We start from the raw sequence: 27,766 nt of genomic DNA, 5'->3' as shown, positions 1-27,766 counted from the left end.
ACTTCCATTTCTGCATACAAAATACATTTAAATACCCTAAGCAAATCTGGTGATATTTTCAATTTTTCCTTACAAAAGCCCACCAAATTTATATGCATCTCTGTTTTCTGCCTCAGTCCCACACTGATTTATCCTGTGGGCTTTAAAACCAACCCTGCTATGACATTGTTGTGCAGCTTACCCAGTTTTTCTGTGTTACTTAACATCTGTGTCTGATGTATGTTGTGGGACCAACTATATTAGATTTAGTCACTAGCACAGTGACAGACTGAATCAGCAGCCTGGCTGGTTATGGCTCTTCTGGTTTTCTGTATCACTTGTTCCATTTAAACCACAGCATGTTACATGGAAAAGTCAGATTACTTTCTGTATTCAGAGGGGACTTTTTTTTTTTTTTTTTTTTCCCTTTCTCTTTTGGTTGCAAGAATATGGAGGTGGTGATTTTACCTGGTTGACAGATCTCTTGTCTACATTTCTGCCACCAGACGCGATCCCTCAGCTCATCACAAACGCCTTACTTTCTGAAGGCTTTTCTACAGGCAGCGATGAGGCGTGTTTGCGCTCCGGCATTTAGCTATGCCGTAAGTTTCACGCACTGCTGGGGTACAGCCCTTAGCCCGTGGCTGCGTAGAGCATCGTCCGTCTGATTTTGACCTCATTTCATCTGCTGAATACGGGGGCAGGGGGGCACCGCGTTACTCCCCTAATTCCCGGGGCGCGCGTGAGGTGGGTGAGCCCTTCGCTCCTGCAGGGACGGGACGGGACGGGACGGGACGGGACTGGGGGGTCCCGGCTGCCGCGGCCGGGGCGAGCAGCGGCCGCTGGGTGGCAACAGCCGCCCGCCGGGGAGGCGCTGCCGGCGGGGGAACGGCGCTGCCGCCCCCGGAGCCTCAGGTCCGTTCGGGATCGGCGTGTGCTCGGCCCCCCCGACGGGGAGGGGAGAGCTGGCAGGGAGGTGGAAAATGTTGTCGCTGGGTATGGTGCCGAGCGCCTTCTCGTGCCCCCCTCTAAATAAGAGATACCAAAACGATTAAACATCCCGAATACCTCTTCGGGTACCAGGAAAGGCGCTGGTTTGTACCCGTTAGAGACAAATTTTCTCGGTGCGGCCTTCAAACAAATCCCTGGATCACACAGGGCACTGGCAAGCTCCCTCAGCACATGGGGAATCCTCCCCGTTTGGATGCCAGTACCTCCCCTTTGTCCGGAGGGACCAAAAGCTGCCCCCCTCTCCCCACTCCCGTGCCTTTTCCTCAAGCAGGGGAGCTGGCAGCCTGCAAGCCACGCGTGATGGGTCAGTGCGTGAAGGAAACGTGATCCTGAGAATGGAGACTTGGAGGGCTGCGTGCATTCAATCCCGATGTCCCCTGTCGAACTCACGTTCACAGCTTAATGCATGCCTTGTCTTCCTTTTAGGTTCGGGGTACGTCATATATGAGATTAACATCCCAGTCACCCTCATATCAACAAAAATTGGCAGAATTTATCAAATTTCCCCCCCTCATATTAAGCAGAGAAAGGTGCCAAGTATCTCTTGCTCCCGTTTCACTGGGCTGTACCCTGGGATGGCTCCCTGTTTCACCTGGGGCTGTCCCAGCACTGCTCACCCCTGCCCTGCTGTTGCTTGTCGGGGTAGTAGGGCATGCTGAGCCATCACTATTTTCCAGCGCTGTGGGTTTAACCTACTTCGAAGGTTAATTCTGCTTCTTTGGTCAAGCCCCAGATTAATCTAATCTCCAAGCACTTCAGTTCCCCCCCTCTTCAATCTAAAAAAAAATTTCAGGCCAGGTGGAGGGACAAGGCAGAGTCCCGTTTTTGCAAAAAGTCCTAAAATCCAATCCCCCGCCTGTCCCACGGGCACGCCTGAAAACCGACCGGGCGGCGTGTGCGGAGCAGGTGTGCAGGACCCCGCACCGCCGGGAGGGCCACCCGCAGAGGCGGCCCGCGGGGCCCGGCCTGTCCCCGGCCCCGCACGGGCTGCTGCCAGGGCAGAGCGCCCCAACCCACCCTCCTGGAACCTCTGGGGCCACTTTTCTTTTTAAAAAGGCGATTGATTTTTTTTTTTTCCTCCTCTCCTTATTTTCTTTTTTCTTTTTTTTTTTTAATTTTTGAAATAAATCCGCGCAGCTGCAGCAGCCCCATCCCTCCCGGTGCAGGCCCGGCGGGGCTGCAGGAGGCGCGGAGCCGGGCGCGCTCCCCCGCGGAGGGCCGGCAGCCCGCAGCCACCCGCCGCGCTGCCTGCCCGCCTGCCCGCCTCCGCCGCCCGCTTCCTCCGCGCCGGCGGGGGCGGCGGCGCGGTCCGCCAGCACCACCCGCGGCCCGAGTGCCGCCCCTCCGCTCCGCTCCACTCCGCCCCGCTGCCGCCGCCCCGCAGCCGGCCCCAGGCCCGCGCCGCGATGGAGGGCGGGCCCGGGCTCCGCGGGGCTGCTCGACTCCCCCCCGCCGCCTTTTTTTTTTTTTTTTTTTTTTTTTTTAGCACCCCCCCCTCCCCATTTCCCCCTTTTCTTGAATGAAGCGTGAGGCGGAGCTCTAGGAAACCACCGCGCCCGGCTGCGCCGCGCGGGGCCGGGGCCGGGGCCGGAGCCTCCCCCTCGGGCTCCGCTCCTCCCCGCCTCTCCCCGCCCCCGCCGCTCCGCTCCGCTCCCCCCCGCCGCCGCTGCCGCCGGGAGAGCTCCCCGCCCGCTCCCGCCGCCGCCGCTCGGAGCCGCCGCCGCCGCCCGGAGCCGCCGCCGCCGCCGCCGGCAGCAGCAGCGCGGAGCGCCCGGAGGAGCCGCCCGGAGCCGGCGGGGTGCGCGGGGCTGCGCGGGCGGGCGGGCGGGCGGGCAGCGGCGCCGCGGCCGCGGTCCCCATCGGCACCAGTCACACCGCACACACGCCCCGTCCGCGCCCCTCCTCGGCAGCGCCAGGGGCTCTTCCTCCTCTGATACAAAGCTGCTCGGGAAATGGCATTTCTCCCTGGAGCCACAGTCAAAAGCAATTTTCCTTCTTTCTTTTTCTTTTTATTTTTATGGGTTTTTTTACGCTCTTTCTTGTGAAAAAGAATTAATTACCTAAATACATTTTTTTTGTTGTTTTTTTTTTTTTTTGGTGTGTGCGTGCGTGTGTGTGGAAGCACCGGGCTCCTGCGATCGGTGTCTGAATGAAACTACGTAAATGCATATGTCTGTACGTTGCACTGGAGGGAAAAACGGAGCACTTCTGCAAGAGCTTGGATTCAAATGTGGTTCATCTGGTCTCCAGGATTTTCCGTCTCTTTGGGGTTGTTCGCCTTCCCGGGCTGCGAGGCGAGATTTTCTGAGCTTTGACACATCTTTGGAGATGTCTGTTAAACAGGAGTCTGGGAAAAAACATTTGAAATCGTAGAGATATTTTTTTTGTCCCTTTCCCATCCCCTTGGTGACTTGAAGCATCAAAGCGGCCAGAACTTAATGTTTCTGAAGACTTGTGATGTTTGGGTTTTGTTGTTGCTATTTTTTTTTTTAGAGGAAACTTGACGGAACATATTTATAGTCCAAGTAAGTACTTTACAGAGGAAATTTAGTTTGTGTAACTTAACAAAAAAAAAGCAGTGTTGAGGTTTCTAGCTTAAAGTGCGTTGGATTAACGTTCATCCAAGGCTGTTTAGCAAATCGTGTTGAATTGCAGTTTTTACGGTGTGTGTTCGTCCGCTCCTTCGTGTCCGTGGTAGTTCAGCACCTAGGGGAAAATGCACCTGATTTTGAATCGGTATAATATTTTTTAAGATGTATTTCAACACCGAGGAGGAAATGGTCCTAAAGTAAATTTATAATAAGTAATAAATGTGCACCTGGAAGTAAAGTATTTACAGCATTTTAATCCCTATTTATACCGTGCATCTCAAACCAAGGAGGAAACACTGAGAAGACAAAAGTACCTCCGAGACCCTGAGAACTCCCCCACACCATCATGAATGAAACCGTGCCCGATACAGTAACTGGATTATAATTTTTGGTGTTATTAATTTTATTATTATTGGCTGCTTTACTTTTTTGGGTTCATCCTGCTCCTCTTCTTCCTCTCTCCCTTCCTCTTGCTGCTTCCTCTTGGGAATTATGGCTCATCCGGGGAGAAGAGGCTACGATAACCGGGAGATAGTGCTGAAGTACATCCACTATAAACTCTCGCAGAGGGGATACGACTGGGCTGCCGGCGAGGACAGGGCACCCCTGCCTCCGGGGCTCTCTCCTCCTGCTGCTGCTGCTGCGGTTGCTGCTGCTGCTGCTGGGACTTCCTCTGATCACACTGGGCTGGTGTCTCTGCACCCCGAGCCCCCCGGCTCGGCTGCTGCTAGCCACGCACCCCCGGCCGAGGGGCTGCACCCCGTGCCCCAAGTCGTCCACCTCGCCCTGCGCCAGGCGGGGGACGAGTTCTCCCGCCGCTACCAGAGGGACTTTGCCCAAATGTCCGGCCAGCTACACCTGACGCCCTTCACTGCCAGGGGCCGCTTCGTGGCGGTGGTGGAGGAGCTCTTCCGAGATGGAGTTAACTGGGGCAGGATCGTGGCCTTCTTTGAGTTCGGCGGCGTGATGTGCGTGGAGAGCGTCAACCGGGAGATGTCTCCCCTTGTGGACAGCATCGCCACCTGGATGACCGAGTACCTGAACCGGCACCTGCACAACTGGATCCAGGACAACGGAGGCTGGGTAGGTCCCCCGATCGCTCGTTGCCTCTCCCGGCTCTGGCCTGGGGCTGGTGAGGTTCCAGGGTGGGCAGTGCCCAGGGGGGGTTGCACTCGTGTTGGGGGGGAGCAAAAGGTTTGCCTGGCTGGGGGCGGTCTGCACTGGCACGTGCCAAAACACCACAGGCCTTTTGCTGCTTGTTGGTTTCACCGCGTCGTGGGGTTACGGTGGAGCGGTTTGGGGCGGGGGGAGGGGGAGCAGCTACGGCTCGGGAGCGAAAAGGATGAGCAAGGCGCCCTCTTCATCAGCCGTCTCTGCTCTCCTACCCCCGTCCACCCTGCTGGCAGCACCAGCCCTGGCCAAGGCAGGGTCCCGCAGCGGGGTGGCAAGGGGCAGCAGAGGTGCCCGTCCAGCTGCCGGGGACAGGCATACTGCGGCAGGTCCCAGGCACGGGTGCAGCAGGGACCACGTGTGTGTGTCCATGCGTGCCGGCATCCCTGCCCATTAGGGGTGACGCGCCAGGCGGGCGCATGACAAACGTGGGATCCCGGTGCTACAGGCGGGCAGGTGGCCGTCAGTGTTGGTGTCTACAGCTGCGGTGGCAACGGGGTTTTACGGTACAGGGTATGCCTAGTGTGAAAAATCTGTCTTTGTCTCGAGACCAAACAAAGGTGCCGGGAGCTGTGTCCGGGGGATTGTTCTGGAAAACGAGTATTTGTTGTGATCCGATGGGTGACTGTTTCTGGGGTAGAGATCACCTCCGGCTGGGGCTGGCTTCAGCATCATCCAGAAAGGGAAGATTTCCACTTTTGGAAAACGGACAGCTTTTACACTGGTGGTTGATTAAAAGCCTTTGCTTTTTTTCTCTCTCTTTCCAAAATAAATAACCGCATTGTAATTGGAAGGGTATTACTCTCCTTTTTTCCTGTATTAATTGATATACTGTAACGAAATGTGGTCCCAGCCACTCTCCCGCAAACCAAACCTGTTGTATGTGTAAAGCTGATGATATTAACGCATTGGAGGAAGAAATGGCAAAAGTTTATGCTGAAGAAGAAACTACGTATCGGCTGAGAGCTGGTGTAAGTCACCTAGAAATGGAGGTCAGCTCAGCAGGACACCGGCAATTTCAGGTCCGGTCCCCTGTGAAGTACAGAGAGCTGACTCAGTTACGCAGCACACCTTTAAGAGATGTATGTGAAGGAATGTAAAATACAGTATATGTTTCCCAGTTAACATGGTTTGCAAGCCTGGTGTTTGTGAAGCATTACCGCATAACATTTTTAACATTGGATCTCTTGCTAAGTCAGCGTTAGGTTAAGTAATGCACCACCCGCCTTGGCCACCTCTGGTAAAAAATGAAGATGCTGCCTTCCCGCTGCTCAACCCGCCTGACTAAAGGGTGTATGTGTCCAGGGATCCAGAGGACACCTACGTGCTGCCCTAACGGAGGGAGTAAGGCTTTGGGGCCCTTTTCTCAGCAGGCACCCACACTGCGCACCTCCCAGAGGAGTGCTGCAGATCCCTGGCTACAAGTCACGGTGGAGGCAGGATCGTTCTCCTGCTCTCCCCTGCTTCCACCAAGAAAAAAACAATTCAAGATTCATGGGGCCAGAAGGGGGAGCAAAAAATGTGTGTGCATGCATGTGTGTGTGTCTGTGTATTTATATACATACGTATATAGAAATATGCAGACATATACAGACTCAGACACATACACATATATATACACACACACTTAAAATTACTCCAACGCTTAGTGGTTGGGACCACACTTGGGAGAGGGAGACCTATCCCCTGATCCCCTATTTCATGGATCGCTAGGGGGTTTGTTGGTGGTTTGTGTTTTTTTTTCTTCACAAAACAGATAACTGGGGGGAAAAAAAATCTGCAAACAGTTCAGGCGTTTGGAGACCTTGGCTGGTTAAAAGACGAGCAGCTAAAGGGTTAGGGATTTTGCGATTGCACTTCTGGGCTGGGATGCCTAACTTGTGCGTAAGTCCCTCCTCAGGCTGGAAGCCCGTTTGCGGAGCTGGGGCCCTCAGTTCGCTCCAGAGCCAGTGAAGTCATTCTGTTGACTCCAGTAAGCTTTGGATCAAATCCGTAAGCATGCTGGAGATGTATTGTCCTGCGGGTGTATTGTGTAAAGAGAAACATAAATAATGAATAAAACCGAGAATGTGAAAAGACAGGTGTTACCAGGCGTGATTGGCCAGATGAGGCGAGTGCTGGAGCTGTTTCTCAACGGTTAGAAATACAAGAAACTCGGACTATAAACACTGACTGCCTTTAAAAGGCAAAGATGCTTCTTATTGATAACCGTTTAGTTGTTTATTGAAGTTTCCTGTAAACAAAAGCTCCAGAGTTTGGATGCATGTGATGCCATTTACTGCCGGGTGTTATTTGTAATGTACACATGGAAGAAGATGTGCAAAATATTACCCCACGGTGGCTTTTGCCTGTCTGTCTGGTAAATGGCTGGTACCTTTGGGCCATGGGATTGTTAAACACAGGCAAAACCTTCTAGCTGGTTACAAAGAGCAAAAGACTAACGTGAAGTTACAAACACAGCTTTTAGGATCCTCTCTTCAGACAGATGAAATCAAGGATGGCATGGGGCGGTGGATTTTTCTTTTCTTTCTTCTTCTAGCTTTCAAGATCTGTCAGTGGAAAAGGCTGCTTTAATAGATGCACTCGGTCTTCAGCTTGGCACTTGCACCATACACCATGTACGAACCTTATTAAAGCGTCGTAAATGGCTTTCCTGAAGTAGCTGATCACCTTGTAGGTGGTGACGCTCTGTAGGAACTCAGCACGGCTGCCTGCAAGATGTCCCTAGCACGCAGGTTGCTGCAACAAGCAGCAGTGCCGGCTGTTGTAGCCTTCTCCTCCTTCATGTTGTGGCTCCCCGGTACGTTGCAGAGTGGTGAATTTATTCAAGGCTGTATAGCAGTAGAGAAGGGAGCATCGGAGTTAGTCACGAGCGTATGTTAGACGGTGAGTAAGTTGGACAGCGCGTGGTTTGAGTCTGTTGTGTGGGCCTGTGTCTTATGCTCGGGTCTGAAGTTTGGTTGAAATGTCTTTCTTATTTATCTGTTTCTTCTGAATTGGTTCTATAAGTTGACAATGTATTTTCAGGACATGAACTTTTTATATTGCAAGGAAAATGAAGGAAAGAAGCATATGGAAGGGCAGGGGATATAGCTGGTGGAGTATAAATTTTAGGCACTAGACATTGCTGTTAGTGGTGTCTGGGGATTGTTAATACCCTTACACTTACAATACACAGCGTCATGAGTTTGTTTGAAACTTAGAAAAAAGCAACAGATGGGGACTGCCTGCACAGAGGCTGTATTATTAGCTTGTGGTTCTGGTGGCAAATAAATGCAGCTTTCAAAGATTTTCACGTAGGCCAGGATACCACAATATTGTACTTTGGCCTGATAACATCTTAATTGTGTTACAAAAGAAATAAGAGGAGAACCAGCTCATCTCTGCAATTTTGTAGCACTTGGTATAATGTATGCTTTCTGATTGACAACTTAATGGCTTCATTTCGGTTTTTAGAGCCTGGTGTTTGAGCTGCAGAAGGACTGGCTTGGCAGCCGGCTGTCGCGCTTGGCGACTTTTGACTCTGCCATAGGGAGCGTTGAAATGATGCAGCCGGTGCGGGGGAAATAAATAACTGTGATTGTCTTGCAGTGATGGGTTCCCTCTTTGTGCACACAACCTAACGTGTGCGGGAGCCGTGCTCAGCTCTGGGCACTTCTAGTCCAACATGCAGCTTCCTCCTCGAGCTGTTCAGGAAAAAGCAAGAGCATGAGAACTATAGAAGGAGACACTGGCACCGTCATATATGTGTAGACAAGTATGTTTTCGATGTAAAGAATGTAAAGAAGCCCAGGTGAGAGAAGCAGCATCATGTTGAAAATTCAGCCAAGAAAGCATCGTTTTAAATGACAATATTTACATTTGAACCAGGAATGCAATGGTTGTGTGTCTTCATCCGATTCTGTTCTTTTATTGCGGTTCTTTATTCTGTTTGAGAGCTAAGGCCAGATATGGGGAAGGATTTAGATGTCTGAAGTTGACCTTAGGTGGAACATCCTCTGAGTGCCTGCCTAGCCAGAACGGTGGCAGAAGTCTCTGGCTTCTTGCTGTTCCTTGCCCGAGCCAGCCAGGAGCTGCTCATGCCTTGAGAGAGGGGAGCTGCTCAGCACACTGTGGGGGACACCGTTCCCAAGAACCTCCATGTCCCGAAGCCGGCAGGCATCCTCTGGCCCAGCTGCTGTCACTCACATGCCGTCCTTGTGCGCAAATGCAGCCAAGGAGAAGCCCCCGCTTTTCTTGGCAGCTCCTTGGTTAAGGCCTCCCCTGAGGTAAAGGTAGGTTTGCCTACGAGACCTTCTCCAGCCTGGCAGGGAGTATACACCCACATGTCCAACATCTCAGGAAGCTTTGCCTGCCAGATAACTGCTGGTTTTGCCGAGGTATCCTCCCCTTTGGCAAGAGGGCTTCTCCTCTTCTGCAGGGGTGAGATTTCATTTGGTGGAGGAGGAAGAACCAGGGTGTCTAATTCCCGCTATCTGATGCATTTTCTCAGGTGGCTGTCTACAGCCAAATGAATAAACGCTTCTTGGACCAGCAACTAGACCCCAGGTTTCCCTTCTCCTGGGTTGCCTGCCTTAATCACTAAGCTTCCTCTTTTTTTTCTTTTTCTTTTTTTTTAATTTGCCTAGTAAATCATTAATTCTTTTTGCTCGGTAGCACACCTTGGAAAGGAAATGTGGAGAGTTGCCATGCCCCACGACGGTCCATAGCCCCATGAAGGTGAGGGATGGCAGATGTGTCTGGACAGTGCTAAAGGTCATGGATATCGGTGTGACACAAGGGCCTTCACGTGCTCATGCGTGGGGCACTGGCCGAAACCTCATCCCTTTCGGGCTCTGGAGCTGCTCTCCCAGCACCTCAGCCAGGCACCTGCATGCGCAGCACGTTGCTTTTCTCCCAGGTCCCGAGCAAAAGCCTGTCGCTCATCCAGTGCGGGACGGTGCCTTGCTCGGAGCCGGATGCCCCGTGCTGGAGCAGAGGCACTTCGAAATACTTTTTTTTTGCCGGCGACATGCGGCCTTGTAACGACTCAATCCCCAGCGGGGCTAACCCCAAGTCACTGTTTGACTGGTAAAAGGAAACTATCTGAAATCCACTCAGTTAAATAAATGAATTGGCAGTTTCAAGTGTTACACCTTTTAGGTCGTTTGCCAGTTTTTGTGGCTTTGTGGGTTTATAATCGAATTCTCAAAATATTATCAAAATATTTTTCTTTTTGCTGTTGCTGAAGAGTGAAGAATTCATTCTGCAGAGGCAAGGAGTAGAAGAGGTAGGGCAGAAAGAGAAAATTATTGTGGTTCTCTAATCCCTTTCATTTATAATAGCTCTCTCCGTAACTTGCAACAGCATGAAGTAGCGTATTTTCTCAGAAGTCTTGTCTCCCTTTCCTTTCCTTTCCTTTCCTTTCCTTTCCTTTCCTTTCCTTTCCTTTCCTTTCCTTTCCTTTCCTTTCCTTTCCTTTCCTTTCCTTTCCTTTCCTTTCCTTTTTTTTTTTTTTAATATATGTATTGACCATGACCTTTCAAATTTCAGAACCAGGGTCTCGGTTATGGAGATGATGTCATTTGCCTTGATCTTGCAAAGAACCATAAAGTTCAAACAGCAATCCTATTAAAAAGTTTTACTTTACTTTCAATATTGAGAAAGAAGTTAGTTCTGTGCCTGCATTAACACAGGCCTCTCTCAAGCTACTGCGTCAGCTCTGCTGGGTAGTAAGTAGCTTAGTTTTTCGAGTGTGTAGCTTGAAATTCGGAGTCGGTAATCCACGAAGAAAATCCAGTTGAATTTTTCTGCCGAGGCGCAGGCATTTCTCCGATGGCAAAGCACGGCTCTAGCAGGAGAATCACAAGACCTATGCAATGATGTGTGAAATTGCATGTGGAGCAGAAGTGTTTTCTCAGCGGCCAGATACCAGGGCCCGGGCTTCCTAAGGCAGCACAAGAACTTTGTGCCGCATTGCTGGCAAACATTAAGCCCTTGTGCCCGACACAGGCGTCCTTGACAAGAGGGTCATCTTTCAGTGGGTTGCACCTGGGAAAGTGGAGGGAGGAGGATGTAGAAACGGGAGCGCTGCTCAGGTGTCGCTCCAATACCTCTGCTGTGGTTTTGGTCTCGCGTGATGGTTTGTGCCGGGCGCACTGACAAGCCAGGCTTGCGCTCTGCTGTCGCCACCGAGGGATGCCAGGCCCGGGGCTTGGGGCAGGTTTGGCTGAAGTGACGACCTCTCCTTACGCTGGTCAGCTCGCTAATGCAAGCTGCCAGCAATCTCGCCGTGTCCTTGCTTTCCCTCTCGCTCCGCAGCCGCCTCGCCGGGTTAGCCCGCACTGTTTTAGCACCACAGTCCTACCCCGGGGCTGCCGGCGGGGCGGCGGGCCCTCGCTCCTGGCCTGGGGTCTGGGTGTCACGACCTGGGTCACCAGCCTTGGCAGTTGAGCAGCCGTAGCTAAAAAACAGCATATGTCTGATTAAATAACAACTCTCCTGTGGCAAAGTGAATTCTTACTTTTTAGCTATTGCATTTCCATCCCTTTTAGCGATCGGGGTTACGGTGAAGGGTGCGGCTGGGCAGGGGTGAGCGCACAGCCGTGCACCCCAAGGCTGGCCAGGCACGCTCCCCGCTCCCGTGGCGCGCACACTTGTATTCGGTGGGTGTCTGGTTCTTTGCCTGTTTTGTCTTTCTGCTTCGTGGAGGGCTGGCGGTGTTCGGCTTTCTGCAGGCCTTTCTGACCGTCCCTTTCCATCACCGCCACTGGCGCTGGGCACTGGGCGCTGCTGCCCGGCCATTGGCCATGGCGTGCGCCAGGTCTGGCCCTTCCCACCTCCCTCCCCAGCCTGTTTTGTTTTCCTTCACACCCTTGGGAGGGTGCAGCCCAGCCCTGTTTGGTTTGTTGCTTTTTTAAAAATAATTTATTTATGAGCACCTCGTGGCTGCTCCCATACCTGCTGATTTAGTAATAATAACAGCAACACTTGTTACTTGGTGGCAGCAAAATACTGATTATTTCTGAGGGCAGTACCGGCCTGTTTTATTTTCCATTTCATATATAATAATAGGATGGATGAAGGTGTGCAGTGCCATAAATCTTCTCTTCCCCAGCAGGATAACATCCAGGCCTTCTTGGCAAACATGAATGCCAATGACAGATTTGAGGGATTTTTATTTTACTCTGGCTTTCAGTCTCATTAACAATGATGGCTTTTTTTTTTCCCTTTTTTTTCCTTTTTTTTCCTTTTTGTTTCCCCCCCTCCCCCCTTTTCTTTTTTCCTGGGCCCTGAAAGACCATGAAACTGGATAACTTTTCCAAGTGCATCTAAAACTCTGGAATTTATTTTCTGTTATTTTATCCTCGTGTTAGTTTGCTGTCATAATTATCGTATATCAATAGACTTTGCTAAATCCCCTTCGCTGGAAAGTTCCTTGCGGATTTCTGGATTTTACAGTTAATGAATAAGAAAGCAAATCTGATTTTAGAATGTGTTGCCATTGACTTCAATAGGAACAGGAAGAGGCACTTAATTGGACAATTGTAGTTATGTTTACTTTGTATATGCAGCAAGAAAAATAAGATCAAATGAAAAAGCCACAGGTTTTCAACTAATAGAGAAAAACAACCTTTTCTGCAATGCATGATTAGTCTTTGGGAGCTGTTTTCATGGGAGAGCTGCGAGTGGAAGTACTAAGTTGCACTCAGGAAAGGTTAGGTATTTATAAGGGTAAGGAAAACATCTATACTTATTTTTGAATAAAATTGCTTGGAAGGGCAGCCATACACCTTGATGAAACAGGGGATAAATTTAACATCAGCTACTGAAATGAGATCACTGGGTGCTGAGGGTAGACCTTTCTCTGGGGAATGCTATTTCAAAATTATCTGTTAACATTGCTTCTCCCCCAGAGCACCTGGTGCTGGTTGGTGACTGGGGGTACTGGGATAGATGCACCGCCGGTCTCATCCAACCAGGGGAAACTTCTTACTTCTGCATGTGTTTTGTAAAAGTAAAGGTAATTTTTAAATGTCGCTAAGAGCACCCACATCTCTGAATTTACTCCCGTGCTGACTAAAGATCTGTTACAAATTGCCACGTTTAGAGTTAGTTAAAAGAAATAGGCAGTACCCTTCAGGGCATACATCATTTTATTGCTCTTTTATTTTATTGGAGCATAAAAAGCATGATTCCGCTTTGTTGACTGAAAAGGCAACTCAGTGGGTTTCAGGGTACTTTCGTGATTAATTTATGTACAGGGGCCAGGTATAATCAAAAAGGAAAGGCCTCGTTTTCCCATATGCTGATTGAAAAAGACTGTCGTGCAGTTGTTCGAGAAAGCAACTGAGAGTCAAAACTTAACTTCCTCTTCTTGTCTCTAGTACTCAGTACTCGATAAGATGTGGGGCAAATCATTAATATCTCTCTTTCTCAGTTAAGCCAGCTATGAAATGGGTATTCTTGCTGGCTCTACAGCACACCAGGTCTGGGAAATGTATGGTTTCCCACCACACTATCATGAGTTGGGCTGATGTTTTTTTAATTAGAAAAACAAAAAGTCATACAAGGTACAATATTAAACAAAATGTCTGTTGTGGTAATTTGGGACTTGGACTAAAATTCGAATCTGTAGCATTATACCTTGTTGTTGCTGGAGCTGGCTAGCCTGGGAAAGAGCAAAGTGAGTCAGAGCATGAAACTACCTGGGGGTAAGATTTGAGTGGAGAGAGGAGGTAGAAGAAAGAAAGAAAAAAAAAATGTTAAATGAAAATTTGGCTTAAGCTTTTTCAACTGTACTGTTCGGATGTGTTTAGCAATGCTTGTGATGGAAACAGATTAAAAAGATCAGTTTCAGGTGTTGATTTCGAGCTTTTATTTAGGAAAAGGGTGAGAGCAGCATGAGAAATGGCAACTGACAATGTTAGTGTTTTCCTTTATGTATCAGCACAGTTCATCGGGTGTTTCATGAAAGAAATTGCCCTTCCCTTTTCATTCCCACCATATGTAAAAGCTGTCTGTGGCACTTCAGGGCAAGGAGCAATAAGCTGTGTTACATGCACCTGTAAAAAGTATCTTCATGCATGCGTATTCTTTTGCTTCCATTCACAAGCTTCATTAAGTGTTCAGATGCAGGCAGAAAAAGCGATTTTAAAACATTTAAAAAAATAAGAAAAAAGTGAGTACTAATCAAGCCTTTGGGCTTGACCAGGAGGTTGAAGTTAGTTTTAACTATCTTGCTGAACTGAGGCTTAGGAGACAAAATTCTTGTTGCATGCTCTGGAGAGACTTGCATGAGTCACTGGAAAGTCAGGATAGGTCCTTGGATGGGAGGCAAGGGAAATGCCTCCCTCTGCGGTATGGGACAGTTCTGTAGCGTGTCTTTGTGACGGAATAACTACTGCCAGCTTTGTCTCTAAAGGAAAGAACTCCTTTCTTAAGAAAACTCATCACATGTTCAGACCATGCATTATAAAACGTAGCAGAGGACCCTATTTCTAATGTTTTTTTCTAAAGAAAAAAGAATTAAAAATAGTTCAAAGACAAATTCAAATACAGTTGTAAATGAGTTGGCATTTCCATTAGCAGAATAAGACGGTCAGTGTTGTAGGTTAGTAAAATCTGTCGAACCTCTCAAGAATGTACGCACAGCTCAAGTAAAAAATGACATTAAAAAACCTAAAGTAAAAACTCCCTCGGTCATAATAGAAGCAAATCCTGCATTGTGCTCCAAGCATCTGCAAATTTTAGTTCAAGTTAGACATATCCAAAGCCCCTCTCCTGAAGTCATCTGGCAGATCACAGTAAATCACGCTGTCTAAATATCTAATCCCCAGTCTGCTGCTGAATGCGAAAGGTCCCGAATATAACCGAGAAGGAGGCCTAATGCCCATATTATTTTCAGGCTCCAGCTTGACCTGTTCCTTTCTCCGTTGCCCAAATCCCCAATAAATAGCAGCGCTGCCATGAAGCCTGGGCGAGGGAAAGGCTTTCCTCCTTGCGGGGCTGGAGTGCGGCGGCGGGGCACACCGGCAAGGGAGGGAATAAAACCGGCTGCTTAAAATGTCAGGTGGCAATCGAGGCTGCAAGGAAATGAGCCGGCCTGGAGTCTGTACAGGCTTCTGCAGTAGCTCACGGCTGTCTGCAAAAAAATTCCTGCTGCAGAAAATTTGCGCATTTGGTTCTGGACTGAATGTATGAAATCCTTGCCCGGTTGGAGTCAATAGCTATTTTTTTCCAGTACGGATGCTAAAACCGGCAGTATCCAGCCTCATATAGCAGTGAGCACGTGGGCAGACCCAAAAAGGGATCTATAAAGCATCCTACAAAGCCTTGGTTGTAGTGGATGGTTGGGCATGTCTGCACAGCGGTGGCAAACTGGCGCGAGGCTGCCTCAGGTTTTGCCTGGAGATTGCTCCTCAGCTTCCCTAGGCGGCGTCGTTCTGAGGGGAACCTGGCCTGGGATGCCACAAACGTCCCTCTGACAGTGCCTGCACGGGCCAGGGGCGGTGGTGGCCCACCAGGCATTCTAGAAATTGGTCCTGTTCAACTTCGGGCGGTACAGTCGCGTCTCATCCCCAGGGGCGAGCTGATGAGCCTCACTGCTGCCTGAGGACCACGAGCGGGGGAGCTCCCCTCTCTGCTCTCCAGCCTGGGTGGCACAAGTGGTGGGGATACCTGTCAAGGCATCTCTTTGTACTTTTTTTCATATCTGTTGAAGTTGATTGTTTCACAAGGGAATAGGGCGTTTATTTTGCAAGCAATTGGAGTTTCTTGCCCTTTTTAAAAATTATTTTATTTTCCCCAACTCGGCAAGAGGGATGTTTGGGGCATGGTAACACATCCTGCAGGCTGGGACATCTGTGGCAGTTTAATGGGCTGAAGGAAGAGGCAGCACTGGCACGCCGTTAGGCTCTGTAAATGGGCTTAGGGTTTGTTTTAGAAAACTTGCTCTCTTTTTTCCCCTCTCTGCTCCCTTCTCTCCCCCCTGCAGACACAAATACATCATTCACACAAATGAAACTGTTTAATTTTAATAACTTGCCTAGAGCTAAAACTGACAGTGGGAGAGGAGCTGTTTGGTTTGCAGTCACTGACAGCTGGAATAAACTACCTGTTCCCTTGGAAGGGATGGACAGCCAGCTTGTTTGGTTTTGAGAACACTTTGATCCCTAAAGGAACTCCCCTCAACAACAAAAGAAAAGAAAAAAGTATTTCTGTATTTCTGGAACTGTGGCAGCTTGGTGTTACTGACTGCTCTTTCTATGTAAGGCTCTAAGTATGATGGAGAAACACTGTGTACAGATATCCCTTGTCTGTAGTTCAGACCCTTCTGATGAGAGCAACTCCTCATTGTGAAAGATCACAGTCTTAGGAGAGACTCGGGGTCCCACTAAAATAAGTTTCCTGTGATCGAAGTCTCTACCAGGCTGGTCTGACAAGAGCTCTTCGGTATAGCTAAATGGCCCAAGTTCTCAAAACACTGCTTTGAAGCGATGAAGGCTGGGTGATTATTTAGATAGTAAATAATTTTGCAATGACTAGTTTTACCTCTGGCTCCGTAAGAAAGTCAACCTTATTTTGCCAGTTCTCAGAAGAAGATGGCAGCACTCCCAATTCCTCTTCTCCTCCTTCAGAGCCTGCCACCCTTTTTATTTTTTTTTTCCTCCCGGGGCCATTAGACAACATGCAAATTATTGTTAATAGGGCCAGAACAATACTGTGTTCCCAGTGGGATCATTAGGGTCAAAGCCACTGCGTGCCAGCCCTTGATGTGATGCTAATTTTGGCCCCACGGTTTGGAGGTCAGGTGGAAGGGGGCTGTGAAGCATGGACCTGAGCAGGACCTGTCTTTGCAGCCCCCCCCGCCCCATCATGGGCTCTGGTCAGGCTGAGTCTGGGGGCTCTCCTGACCCCCCTAGCAAGGCTGATGCTCACCCCTTGCTATCGCTATGAGGCACTGGCTCCTTGCTCTACCTCTCCTGCAGCCTCGTCAGAGGTCCCTCAGAGGGGATGGGTCCTCCCCAGGACAGAGACCTTGCAGAACGCTTCCCTTCCCCTGCTGCTCCAGAGAGGCACCTTCACGCTTGAGAAATAAGAAAGCACTTTGTGGCTCATTTTGGCGTGAGCTCCCACTTGAAATAGGGGATGCCCAGTAGCAAAAGATGCTTGTGGGGCTGGGCTTGCCAGAGGGCAGCTGGCAGCCCTCGTCCACCCTGAGCTTTGGTGCAGAGTCTCCAGAGGACGGGAACACGTTGGGGAACCTGTGGAGAGGATGCTCTCCCCACACATCTCCCTCCTCTCCCTCAGACCTTTCCTCCTGGAAACCCTGAGAGTCCTCCCGCAGAGTGACATGAGGGCAATGAATGTTTTAGCTTTAGCTCTATAAACTACGTGGGCTGCCTGCCACAGCACAGGAGGGAAAGATAGGGCAGCTGCCTTCAGGCCTTGGCCTTGGGCTAGTTTCTGTCTCCGCCTTTGCTTTAAAATCATGGGATTTTGTCAATGGGGTTGTTGGGGAGGGGAATTAGGGCATTTGCAAGGCTCCTTTTGTAACATCTTTTACAGGCAGGCAACTGTAACTATATTTAAAAGTTAATATAGGGGAGGAGAGAGAAATGTACCTCCAGCATCACTGTCTGAAGTAAAAGTAGAGTACGCTGGATGTCTCTGTCAAAAGGGGGGTTGTGTGTTCCCCGTTTCTCTTACTAGACTTGCTGAGGGGCGGTTACCCCTGCTGCAGGGCAGGGGCTGAAATCCCTGCCTCGGTTGCACTTTTGGAAATGGCAAGTCCCTGATGTCATATCTTCCCCCCAGGTTTTGGTGGATGAACCAAATGAAAAAAGGAACTCTTTGGATTTTATAAAATACTTCAAGTAGTGGTTTGGGTCTTTTCCTTTGTTTTTCCTCCTCTTTTTGGCCTTGCCAGGAATTCTGCTGGCTCCCCAATGTTGCGAACCCAGGTGTGCTTACCTTGAAGAGGTAGCAGTAGCCCCGCTGAAATCCCTGACTTCCAGGGAAGCAGGATGAGAGGGCTGAAGCAGAAAGTGAAACTCTCTAAAACCAAAAATGCAACAGAGCAGCCTTCTTTCATTTTCCCAACTGAGCATAATGCAAAAAGTAAACAGTTGGCACAAATGACTAATGCAGGTTTGCCAGGGGGTGGATCAAAAACATGCCGAATTCAGCAGTATGTTTTGCACGAAGTTCAACAGGGTTTTGCATCAGACCCGTAGCAAGGTAGGCAAGAATATTTTTTTGAAAGAAAAATGTCATTTAAAAAAATGTGGAAAATTCTCCTGTTCTACCTCCTACATGTTTCTATTGTCAAACAGTCACTGATCTTATTTTAGACTTGACCTTCGTGTTCTTTCCACAGCACGCAGGCTGAATGACATGTTGTTCAAGTTCTCAGACAATATTATGATATATCTGCTTTTATATTTAGCTGTAACTTTTATTCTCCTTATAAACAAACCCACCTAATGCAACCACCACCTATCCAGGGAAAGTATTTCCATTCCCCTCGGTTTAATTTGGACAAATTTGGCATGACAACATTCAATAGTTCCATAATAACCTTTGCAACAGGATGCCTGCTGTGCTGACATGCAGGTCTAGAGCGACTTGTACCATGTGCCAGGAAATTGCATTCTTAAGAAAAATCTAGACATAAATTCTGAACAATCAACACTTAAATTTTGAAAAGTCTGGCAGCAAGCTGTTATCTGCCTCATGGGTTTTCGCTTTAATAGCTTTTTACTTTCTGAGCTCTACCTCTCTGTCCTTTATGCAGGCTGTACGCCTCTGGCCCAGCTCAGCTGAGCTCTGTAAAGTGGAGAGAGGGGGCAATTAGTTGTTTCTCTCTTCTTGTTGTGTGCCTGTGTGCTCCAGCACTGCACCTTGACACGGCGGGGAGGTGATTTCTTACCAGAAGAAAGCAGAGCTTAGCTGGAAGTTACTTACACAAACAGGCGTTTAGCTCTCAGCAGGCACGCACGCAACAGGAGCTTGCTGGGTCGCCGTGCAGTTCAGCCTTGCCTCCCAGCCTGGAGAGCTGGAAAGGGGATGGGAAGAGATGAGGTACCACCAGACCCAACTGTCCTAGATCAGCCGGGGGTGTCCTTCACCCTGGGACAAGCCAGTCTGCTGAAATATGAGGGGATTAAAGAGTAGACTGACTGCAGGGTGAGAAAAAGTTTTCCCTGCCTTGAGGTCTCTGAGCACTTCGATCTTGCTGCCCATCTTACTGGAAGTGGAGCAAGCAAACAGCATCGTGTGGTTGCCCATCTTCCAGAACTGCTGCCAACATGGCTGGAAGGCTCTGTTACTCTTAAATATTCCTGAAACCTGCATTGCTCCTACTTAAGGGAGCAACATCATGGCTGGATGACCTTTATACAGCTCTCTGCCAAGACCCTCTAGATGTGCGTGGAATGTTACTTCAGCAAAAAAAGGGTGGTTGTAGATGGACACAACTGCATCTGTGAGCTTTGCCACTAGGAGGTTGCAGGAAAAACTGACAATACACGTGCGGCTCCTTGGGAAGGAAAAAAACCTACTGGTTTTTGTGATGAGTTCAGTAAAGCAACCAGCCAATGTAATAGGCAAAACATTAATTGGGATTCTAGGAGGAGGTGGGGACAGGGTGGGGGGGGATGTTCCACGGATATGAACTGGAAGCAAAATGAAAGCCTGCGAAACCGTGTGAACTGAACCCCATCAGGGAAGGCTTACTAAAACTTGAGCCAGGAAAAATTATAGACCTCTATAAATAGCTAAATTGAAAACTGAATGCATTTGTCTGTGTGTGGATGCACACATCTATCTATGAGGTCATGTTTGTAAAAGAAATACAGTAGTACTTCATGTGTTGTATTTTTTTTAAGTAGTGGAAAATGTTTTAATGATTATTTTTTTTTTTATTTTTTCCTAGAGACAGTACATTATGTTCTGTCCTTAGGGCCAAAAACACAAAGTGCCTATTTTCATGAGGAATCCTACAGAAGGAGGAAGGGAAAGTATTATGCAGTGTAGCAAGGGTATAGTAGCCATTCCACAGTGATTACACATCCAAGCAAAGCCTGCACTAGAAAACTCAAAAATATATTGGAAGCGGAAAACAAGATGTGTGAAGTGTTTCCTATTCCCTCCCCACACTTAATGACAACCAAGCAAGCAGGGAGGCGGTCATGGAGTTTAAATTTAACCCCTTGTATTTGCTAATAAGACTGTATTTCAGTGGCAGGCAGCAAGCATGTTATGTACACGCTAGATTGAGGACTTCCTCTGCTTAATAATTTTGTTCCCTCAAAACTTTCAGTTATTTTCAGCATGTTAAAATAGTCCAGACACAAGCCAGAAGTGACTGGAAGCACTAAATAATGCAGTAGACGTTCAGGAATTAAGGTAGCTGAAATGAATCCCAGCCTAAACAGCTCCTTAATTAAAGTACAAAACTGGTTTTAGTTTTATACCAATAATTTGTGATTCAAAGTCTAACCCATCCGTTCGCTTTTAATACCTTTCATTCATTCTGCAATGGTCAAATAATGAATGAAATCAGTCTTCTGGAAAAAAAAAAAAAAAGAGAGAGAGAAAGAAAAAAAAGGCACTTTTTCACAGGAATTCAAGTGAATTAAAGAATCTGTACAGTTGTTCAATTTGACTTAAGAGCAAGATGCAGTCTGGAGTGTAATGCCCTTGTACCACGAGGGAATCAAATTTGTATTCGAGTCTCCTTTGCCAGCTTGTTTAATCGTTTATGATAACATCAGTAGCTTGGTAAATGATGTAATGGGAGTTAAATCAGGATGACCAACATAAACATCTGTCAGTGCATGTGAACATTTGATGTATGACCCCAGGGCCCCATGCAGCAGTCAGTATCTTGGCAAACAGTCCTTGGACGTCAGCATCGCTGGAGGTTGCGGGATCTCACGCTGGAGAGGATACATGTCATCTTACTCTGTGCCGTTAGCCAGTAATTGGGTACGTGATCCGGCTGGTTGGTATCGGGTGTATCGCTTGGCAGCGCGTCCCCTCTGGTGACTCACTGTGAGCAGAACTCACCCCAGCGCTGAGGGTCAGGGCAAGGCATGGGCACTGCGGTGCTTCTCCCCGTGAGCCTCAGCTGCCATCAGGTGATGAGCAGGCTTGCGCTCGTCCTCCGAAGAGCAGGGGAGTTTGACAGAGAGAACTGGTATCATTCTGGATAGCCACATAGACTAAGGTTTGTACCCAAAAAATCAGCCTTAGTGTTTTCTGACCTTAATATCAGAGGAATCATTTCCTAGGCTTGGATTGTACTGGTGTTATTTTCATTCAAAATCATCTTGTCATCATGTTCTTGCATGGATTTGTAGTTCTCTGAAAGCAAGCTGGCTAGTATCTTCATGTTCCTCATTAATCTTTTTTTTTCTTTTTTTTGAATGCGATTTGTATGGGAAGCTAATAGTATTTAATATGGACAAATGTCTAAGTTACTGAACGGGTATGCCCTCCGCAGAAATCGACAGAAGCCTCAGCCTATGCAGCGGCTGGACACAAAAACCATGGTTGGTCCCGTGTGCCCACCCACCCCGAGAGAAGCTTTGCTTTAATGCATGGAGTTAGGGAAAAACTGTTCCCATTCATGCTACATCCTTGCTGTTATAAAAGTGATTGTTTTCACCAAAAAAAAAAAAAAAGGCATATTTAGCTATTTTACTCCTTTTTAATCACTTCAAGGTACTGCACACTTATAATTTACTTCAGAAGAGGTCTTTTATCAGTCTTGCATAAGTACATGAAGTTGCAAAACGTAGACATCTTATTGCCATGACTTTTCAAATGAAAGCTGGCAGTTCTCTTGGGTTTTATTATGAATATAATCTAGAGTCTGTTTGCAACAAGAAGGAATAAGTTATATATTCCAGAGTTATTAGGATTTTTTGGAGATTAAATGCAAGCCACTCAAGAATGCAACTTACGCTCCATTACTTCAAAATAAATGTATAGAAATAAATATAAATGCAAACTAAAATATTTTATCTCTTTAAAGATGCACTACCAACTTTAAACAAAAAAATCATAATTAGCTGGATATGTTAAAATTAAAAGTGCCAGAACAGCACATGGTTATTCTAAATGAAAAGGAAGACTGAAGAAATAAACCATCCCTCCTCGCACGCAGATGTGAGCACGTGCACCACACATGCCAAATTTGTTTTTTACAACATACGCTGTCAAGTGAATACTGTCATGTTCCCTGTTTAATCAGTTTCCTCTTTTATTTGTGTGCTGTTGTATATAAAAGGAAATCTGCTTGTAAAGTCAGGCTTTTTAATAATTCATTCAAAAATGATTAGAGTTCAAGGGGAAAGTTGTTCCTTTAAATGACTGAGCCGAACAGAAAAAAACCCACGGGTATCAGAGGGTGAAATTCACTTCTGCCTGCATTATATATTGTATATTTAAATTCCATGTTCAGACCTAAAAATTAGGCTTAAAGTGGAATGTCAGTAGTTATCATCTCTATCTGGGTCTTCTTTTACCCTCCGTTTGGGTAAATTTTGTTTGTTCTGAATCTTCAAAGATGCTTTCTTACGCAGTAAGAGAAGAAAGATTTTTTTTTTTTTGTCTTTACATATACAGTGTCTTCCCAAAACAGGCTGAAAAATCCCAATTGGAATTTTTTTTGCCAGCAGTGATTTTCATCTTCTCTTTAGGCTGTGCTTTACTATGTAGCCCGGCGGCATCCTTGAGAAATGGTCATTATTTGCAGGTGGATGCTGGGCTGCGCAGAGCGGTGCTGGTGGGGGAAGGACCAGGTGCATCCAGGAGGGTGGAGATGCCGATCAGCTCCCACGCAGTCGCCATTTAAACAAATGGAATGGTGCTGACCAATTTGGCGGTGTGACTTTTGGAGGCTGGCGGAGGGATGGTGCGCGCAAGGCGGTGGGTGGTCAGGGCACGGGACCGGCTGCAGCTCCCCGTGTGCAGCCTGGGGCTGGGCTTCAGCCCTTCGGGTGATTACGCCTGCGCCCTGGGAAAATGCTCACAGTGGCTTTTTCATTTCATGTTTTCCCTCCTTTCTCTTGTGCAACAAAACAACTACCAAGGGCCTGGATTCAACAATGTGTTTAGACTAGAAACTTCCCTTTGAAATCCCTGTCAACGCTTTCCCAACATTCAGCTAAAGCAGTGAAATCAACGGGGCGTGAGGATGTTGAAGCAGAGATTGGAGCCGTGCATTGTACTGACTCTGGTCTCCAGAACTGTCCACGTGGTCTCAGAAAGCCCCTTTCTATTAATGAGAACATTTCCTTCAACTGCTTTGCTTTTCAGAAGCAGCCTAACCAGCTGCGACCTGCATTTCCAGTATTTGCTAGGGTCTGGTTTTGCAAGCGCTGCTCAGAGCTTGCGTGGTGAGATACAAACACCTTTCCATTTTGGGGAGGCTCAGCTGGGGTGGTCTGCACTTCCCCCGTGCAAAGCCGGCACGTTTGCATGTGCTTAGCGTGCGTAGCATCCTTGAGGATGCTGCCCTGCCTTGCGTTTTGTCTTTTGTCTTCCTGAAGCCACTCTTGAATGAGTGGAGCTTCATCATCCAAGTCACTCAAATGTGATGATGCCTCTTAGATGTAACTGAAGCCCGAAAAGTGATAGAGATGTGAAGAGGAAGAAAGGTAGCACGTCAGACGGCACTCTGTGGTCAACAGATCCAAGGATATTTATAGGTCAATATTGCAGGTACAGTCAGGAACGCCTTGGTTATGGGAATACATAAATCCACTTCTTGAGCTGGAACAGCCTTAATCCAAGCCCTCTGTATCATATGAGCTGCTTCATGTCTAAGATCTAGGCATCTCAGCATGGGAAGGAGTTTGGTAAGTCCCAGAAGCGTCATTGGGGTGTATCTGCCACCTGGGAAAGGCTGTTGTTAGTGACAGAGGGACCGGTGGAGTCCATGGTTTTCTTGGAGGAATGGGCAAGTGACAGCTGGCCGTGGCATGCAGGCAAGTAGTTTGGTGCGAGGTGTGGTACCAGTAGATGGTGCTGAGGAATGGATAGCACAGTTCCTGGGTTTTGCAAGGACCCATTAAAACTTCTTGTTTGGGTGCGTTTTACTAGCTCCTTGCACGCTGGTCTCTGTGCAAAGGTCGTATCATCAGCGGGGCACAACCTCGGCCTTGAGGTCTGGACCAAACAGGTTATTGAGTATATTGCAACTTGAGTTTCTCCTGCTAAAGTGAAGGTGTTTCATGTTTCTAAACTGGGCGTGTTGCTAGTATAACATTCCCTCTACTTAGCATGCTCTGAAACTGCTTACTCACTGGCAGTAAACAGCATTATTTTAGCTGCTTATCATAACACCCAACAGCTGCTCATTTTCAGCAAAAGGCCAGTATTTATTGGCCTCCTGCTATTGCCTCTCTGCTCTTGTGTCATGTACTGCTTTTGTCTCAGAGGGTCTGCAGTCCTTGCGGGCGTAATCCCAGTCCCAGGAGACTCTCACTTGACCTTGGTATGCTTTGAGTCAGATCCAAAGCCGTCCTTTTTCACCTCGGGTTGCATCCTACTTGCTACAGGTCAGAAGTGCTGGAGCTCATAACCGAGTAGGTCATTGCTATAGTGTTTTCCATTTGAGGTAGGAAACCATCTGTACAAGAAAAAAAAAAGAATTTGAGATTGTTTCATGAAAAATAGATTCTATATTTTGCAAGTTCAATTATGAGTGATTTTCCATTTTTAGCTTCATATGCTTTTAATGTTGAGTCTAAATTAGGCCACAGGAAAAGGATGGTCTATCTTCAAAGAAACAATTAGGCTGATTGCATTCTTCAGATTCGTGGAAAACAACTGTGGGTGTAGTGGTAAGCTCTCAAGCTTTCTTCCATGCTTGCATACAAGATGTGGGTGCAAGCTGGATGCTTGTGCTGTGTGGGAGTTTGGAGGAGAAGGTTGGTAAAACTGGTTGGTGAAATTACCAACAGAGGTGTAGAGCTGCGTTGGTAGTTTGAGAGGTGCACGAGGCAAGGGAAGCGGACAGGAGGAAAGGCACCCCGCATCCTCCTCATGCAACTATTGAGCCTCACAAGATCTTCATGGACAGAGACCGCGTTGCACAGATGGATGAATACATTCTTTTTTCACTGCTACCTGCCCATTAAGAAAGATTTCTTTAAGTACATTATTATCGTTCCTTTGGTTGAAATGCAGCCCTACCCTTATTAATGCAACTTATGGGAAGCACGTCTTGTGCATTTATTACACATTCACAAACCTTTGCGGGATGTTTTGAAGGGAAGTGGCTATGTGGCTAACACTGCTGAATTAAGAAACATCTTTGGAGAGGCAAGAGTAGAAAAAGAAAGTATTATCTGAAAATATATGAATTATACTTAGCTGCCCAGTATGTCTTCTTGCCATTCCTTTTGCAGTGTACTTTTAGAATTAAATTTATAAAACTTGACACTAGCTTTCATTTACTTGTTTGCATGTTAATTTTCATGCACGAAGACTGAATTTATGTGCAAAGTAAATTGGTTATTTTCAATGTGAGAATACCATTTTGTGTGAAAAGGCATGTTCGTGTTGGATCATGTGTATGCAGTGATGGGCCGTGAAAGTCGCCAGTGATTTGGCTGTACGCAAGCTGGAAGGTAGTACCACGGGGACAGCTCCATGGAAACCCTTTGGGAAACCCCTGGTGGTTCTGCCAGCAGAGACTCCACTCTTTGATCTTTAAAGTTTTGTGGTGACCGTTCTGATTTCCTAACAGCTTTTCATATAGCTGGTCCGGGACAGTTAGCTAACCTCCACAGTTCATATTTGTTACCCAACGACCTCCACGTAGGTGACCAACATTTCACACTAGTCCATTGACATTTTTGGTGACACACATTTCCCAGGTTTTTCTCTACTCGCATGTTGTTCAGAAATAGGTATGGAGGAGCAGCTTTTCCTGAACAAGTCCATGAATCAGTAGTCTTTTCTTTGGAAAGAGGCCATGTTGCTCCTGTATTGCAGCGTTGGTTTTGGCTAGAGAGGACCAAAGCACTCTTACTGCAGAGCAAGAGTGGCAACTCACAGAGGAATTCAGAAATAGCTGCTCTTCAGTAATCTCACGTAAAAATGAGCTCTATTCTTTCAGTGAGCTCTGTGGATGTGCTGCAGGGCTTGGTTTGGGGCTAAACGGTATTTTATTTAGATTGATAGTTGATGCTTTTGATTATTTTTTTCTGAAGACCTATCTTCACAGTTTATGTTACTTAGTGGTTGTCTGAATGGTGACTTCAGAAACATTTAGCTTGGCAGGCAAACTGAACAAGCTTTGTTTAAATAACCAAACAGGTACAGAAGGCTATTTGATGTTGGGAATTGTCAACAAATGATGTTGAGTATATATTTTCAACCAAATCTTTGTAAGTTTCCTTCTGCTTCAAAGTACAAATTCAGAGATCAGGGCTGGTTCGAGGATATTAAATGTACTGGGGTACAAGTGCTCGTATGTGAGGTGCTGCAGTTTGGTTTGGGCAGACAGCTATTTGCTGGCTTGCCAATGGTAACAGACGCAATAGCTGGGCCTCGCAAAAAAATGTGTTTCTCTTCTTCTAAGCGACTGATAGCTCCAGCCCTTTCAGTGAATACAAAAACAAAAATTAACAAAGATCTTGTTTTGGTGGTGGGGATTTCATCGGCACCTAGAAGAGGAATGCAGTTAATAATTTAAAACCTCTCCAGTCTCCCTTCCAGCCCAGGCCAGTTGGTGTTTCTGAAAGAGACTCTCCTCATGTGTGTGTCCTGCAGGTCCAGTAACCTGTCTTCTGTTTTAAAGCTGAAAAATACAAGCAGTCACTCTGAGTGGTATTCATTCTACCTAATTTTCATTGTACCTTCCTTCTGGCCAGGCTGTGATGCCTTTGCAGACGCCGAGGGCTGCTGGGGCTATCGGGGAGCAGCCGCTGAGCCTCCCCAAAGCCGCTTGCTCTGGCCCCGGGCTGCAGCAGTGGTCAGACCCTGCAGGCTGCATTTTTGCCCAAAAAGCCGGGAGTATTTATGTGACCTTTATCTTGCAGCAAATGCCAATATTCCAGTACAGTGCTTTGCATTGCCTTTTTCTTTCTTTGGGTTTGCAAGTTACTGAGACTTAGGAAGCCTTCTTGTTTATTGTTCCCTCTCTCACTTTCACATGATTTTTTATTGAAGGCCTGAGCACTTCTTAGGCAGAGTGTTAGATTCAACATTCTTTTTAAATTAAATGTACTGGGGTGACCTAATCAGATGCTAGCTGGTTGACCACAGGAATGGGAACCATGATACTCTGTAATCTAGTTTAACGTTAAGTCACTCGTTGACCTTAGGCAAACAGCTTAGTTGCTGCAAAATGGGGATGATAATTCCTTTGAAATGTTGACAGAAAATTGAATAAATAAGCAAGTTTTACTCACTGTGGGTCAGGCAGTCTTATTTTTAAAGGGACTTCAGAGCTTCCATTCTTTCAAATGACTTCGGAGTCAAGGGACGTAGCACAGGCTTCTGGGTCACCGAGGACTTAGCGTGTTTTCCAATACTGACCCCCGTACCTCAGCTTTTTCCTATGTGTGTGGGGGGTTCAGGCTGGAGTGAGGGATTCATGCCTTGCCTCCAATGGCCATGCCATTCGCCATCTTACGCCTTGTGCCGTCTAGACACTGGACGGATGGACATCTTACCTGTCCTTCAGGCAGAGATGTGATACTCAGTTCCATGATGTTTCTAGTTTTGAAATAGGGTGCCTTTGTACTGAATAATGACGTTAATGAACTCAACTCTGTAGGGTTAAGTGCAGCAGTGGCTTCATTTGCTGCCAGTGAGTTTGCCTCTCTGGATTTGCCTGAAATTTCCTGCAAAGCCCAAAGCGGTCCACTTGCTGTTTAACATCCTGGTGACAAAACACCTCATGACAGCAGAGCAACCTTTCCAGTTTTTCATTTCTCAACTGTGTTTTTTAAACTTTGAAGTGCCATTTATTTTGACACCTGGTATTTTTCAGGCCACGCTTTTATTTG

The 27,766-nt window shown here is 47.3% G+C and overlaps 1 protein-coding gene across 1 annotated transcript in view; it reads left to right on the top strand.

Moving 5' to 3' along the window:
- Nucleotides 1-2,628: 2,628 nt before the first annotated feature.
- BCL2 (BCL2 apoptosis regulator) overlaps nucleotides 2,629-27,766 on the top strand; it is a 96,855-nt gene continuing 71,717 nt past the window's right edge. Inside the window, exon 1 of the mRNA XM_054817671.1 lies at nucleotides 2,629-4,664. Coding sequence (XP_054673646.1) covers nucleotides 4,074-4,664 — 591 coding nt within the window. The 5' untranslated portion in view covers nucleotides 2,629-4,073. The remainder of the gene's footprint in view (nucleotides 4,665-27,766) is intronic.

The sequence above is a fragment of the Grus americana genome, chromosome 2, assembly GCF_028858705.1.
Source record: "Grus americana isolate bGruAme1 chromosome 2, bGruAme1.mat, whole genome shotgun sequence".
In the NCBI taxonomy this organism is placed as follows: Eukaryota; Metazoa; Chordata; class Aves; order Gruiformes; family Gruidae; genus Grus; species Grus americana.
Note: the sequence above shows the minus strand (reverse complement) of the source record. Positions and strands in the feature narration are given on the sequence as shown.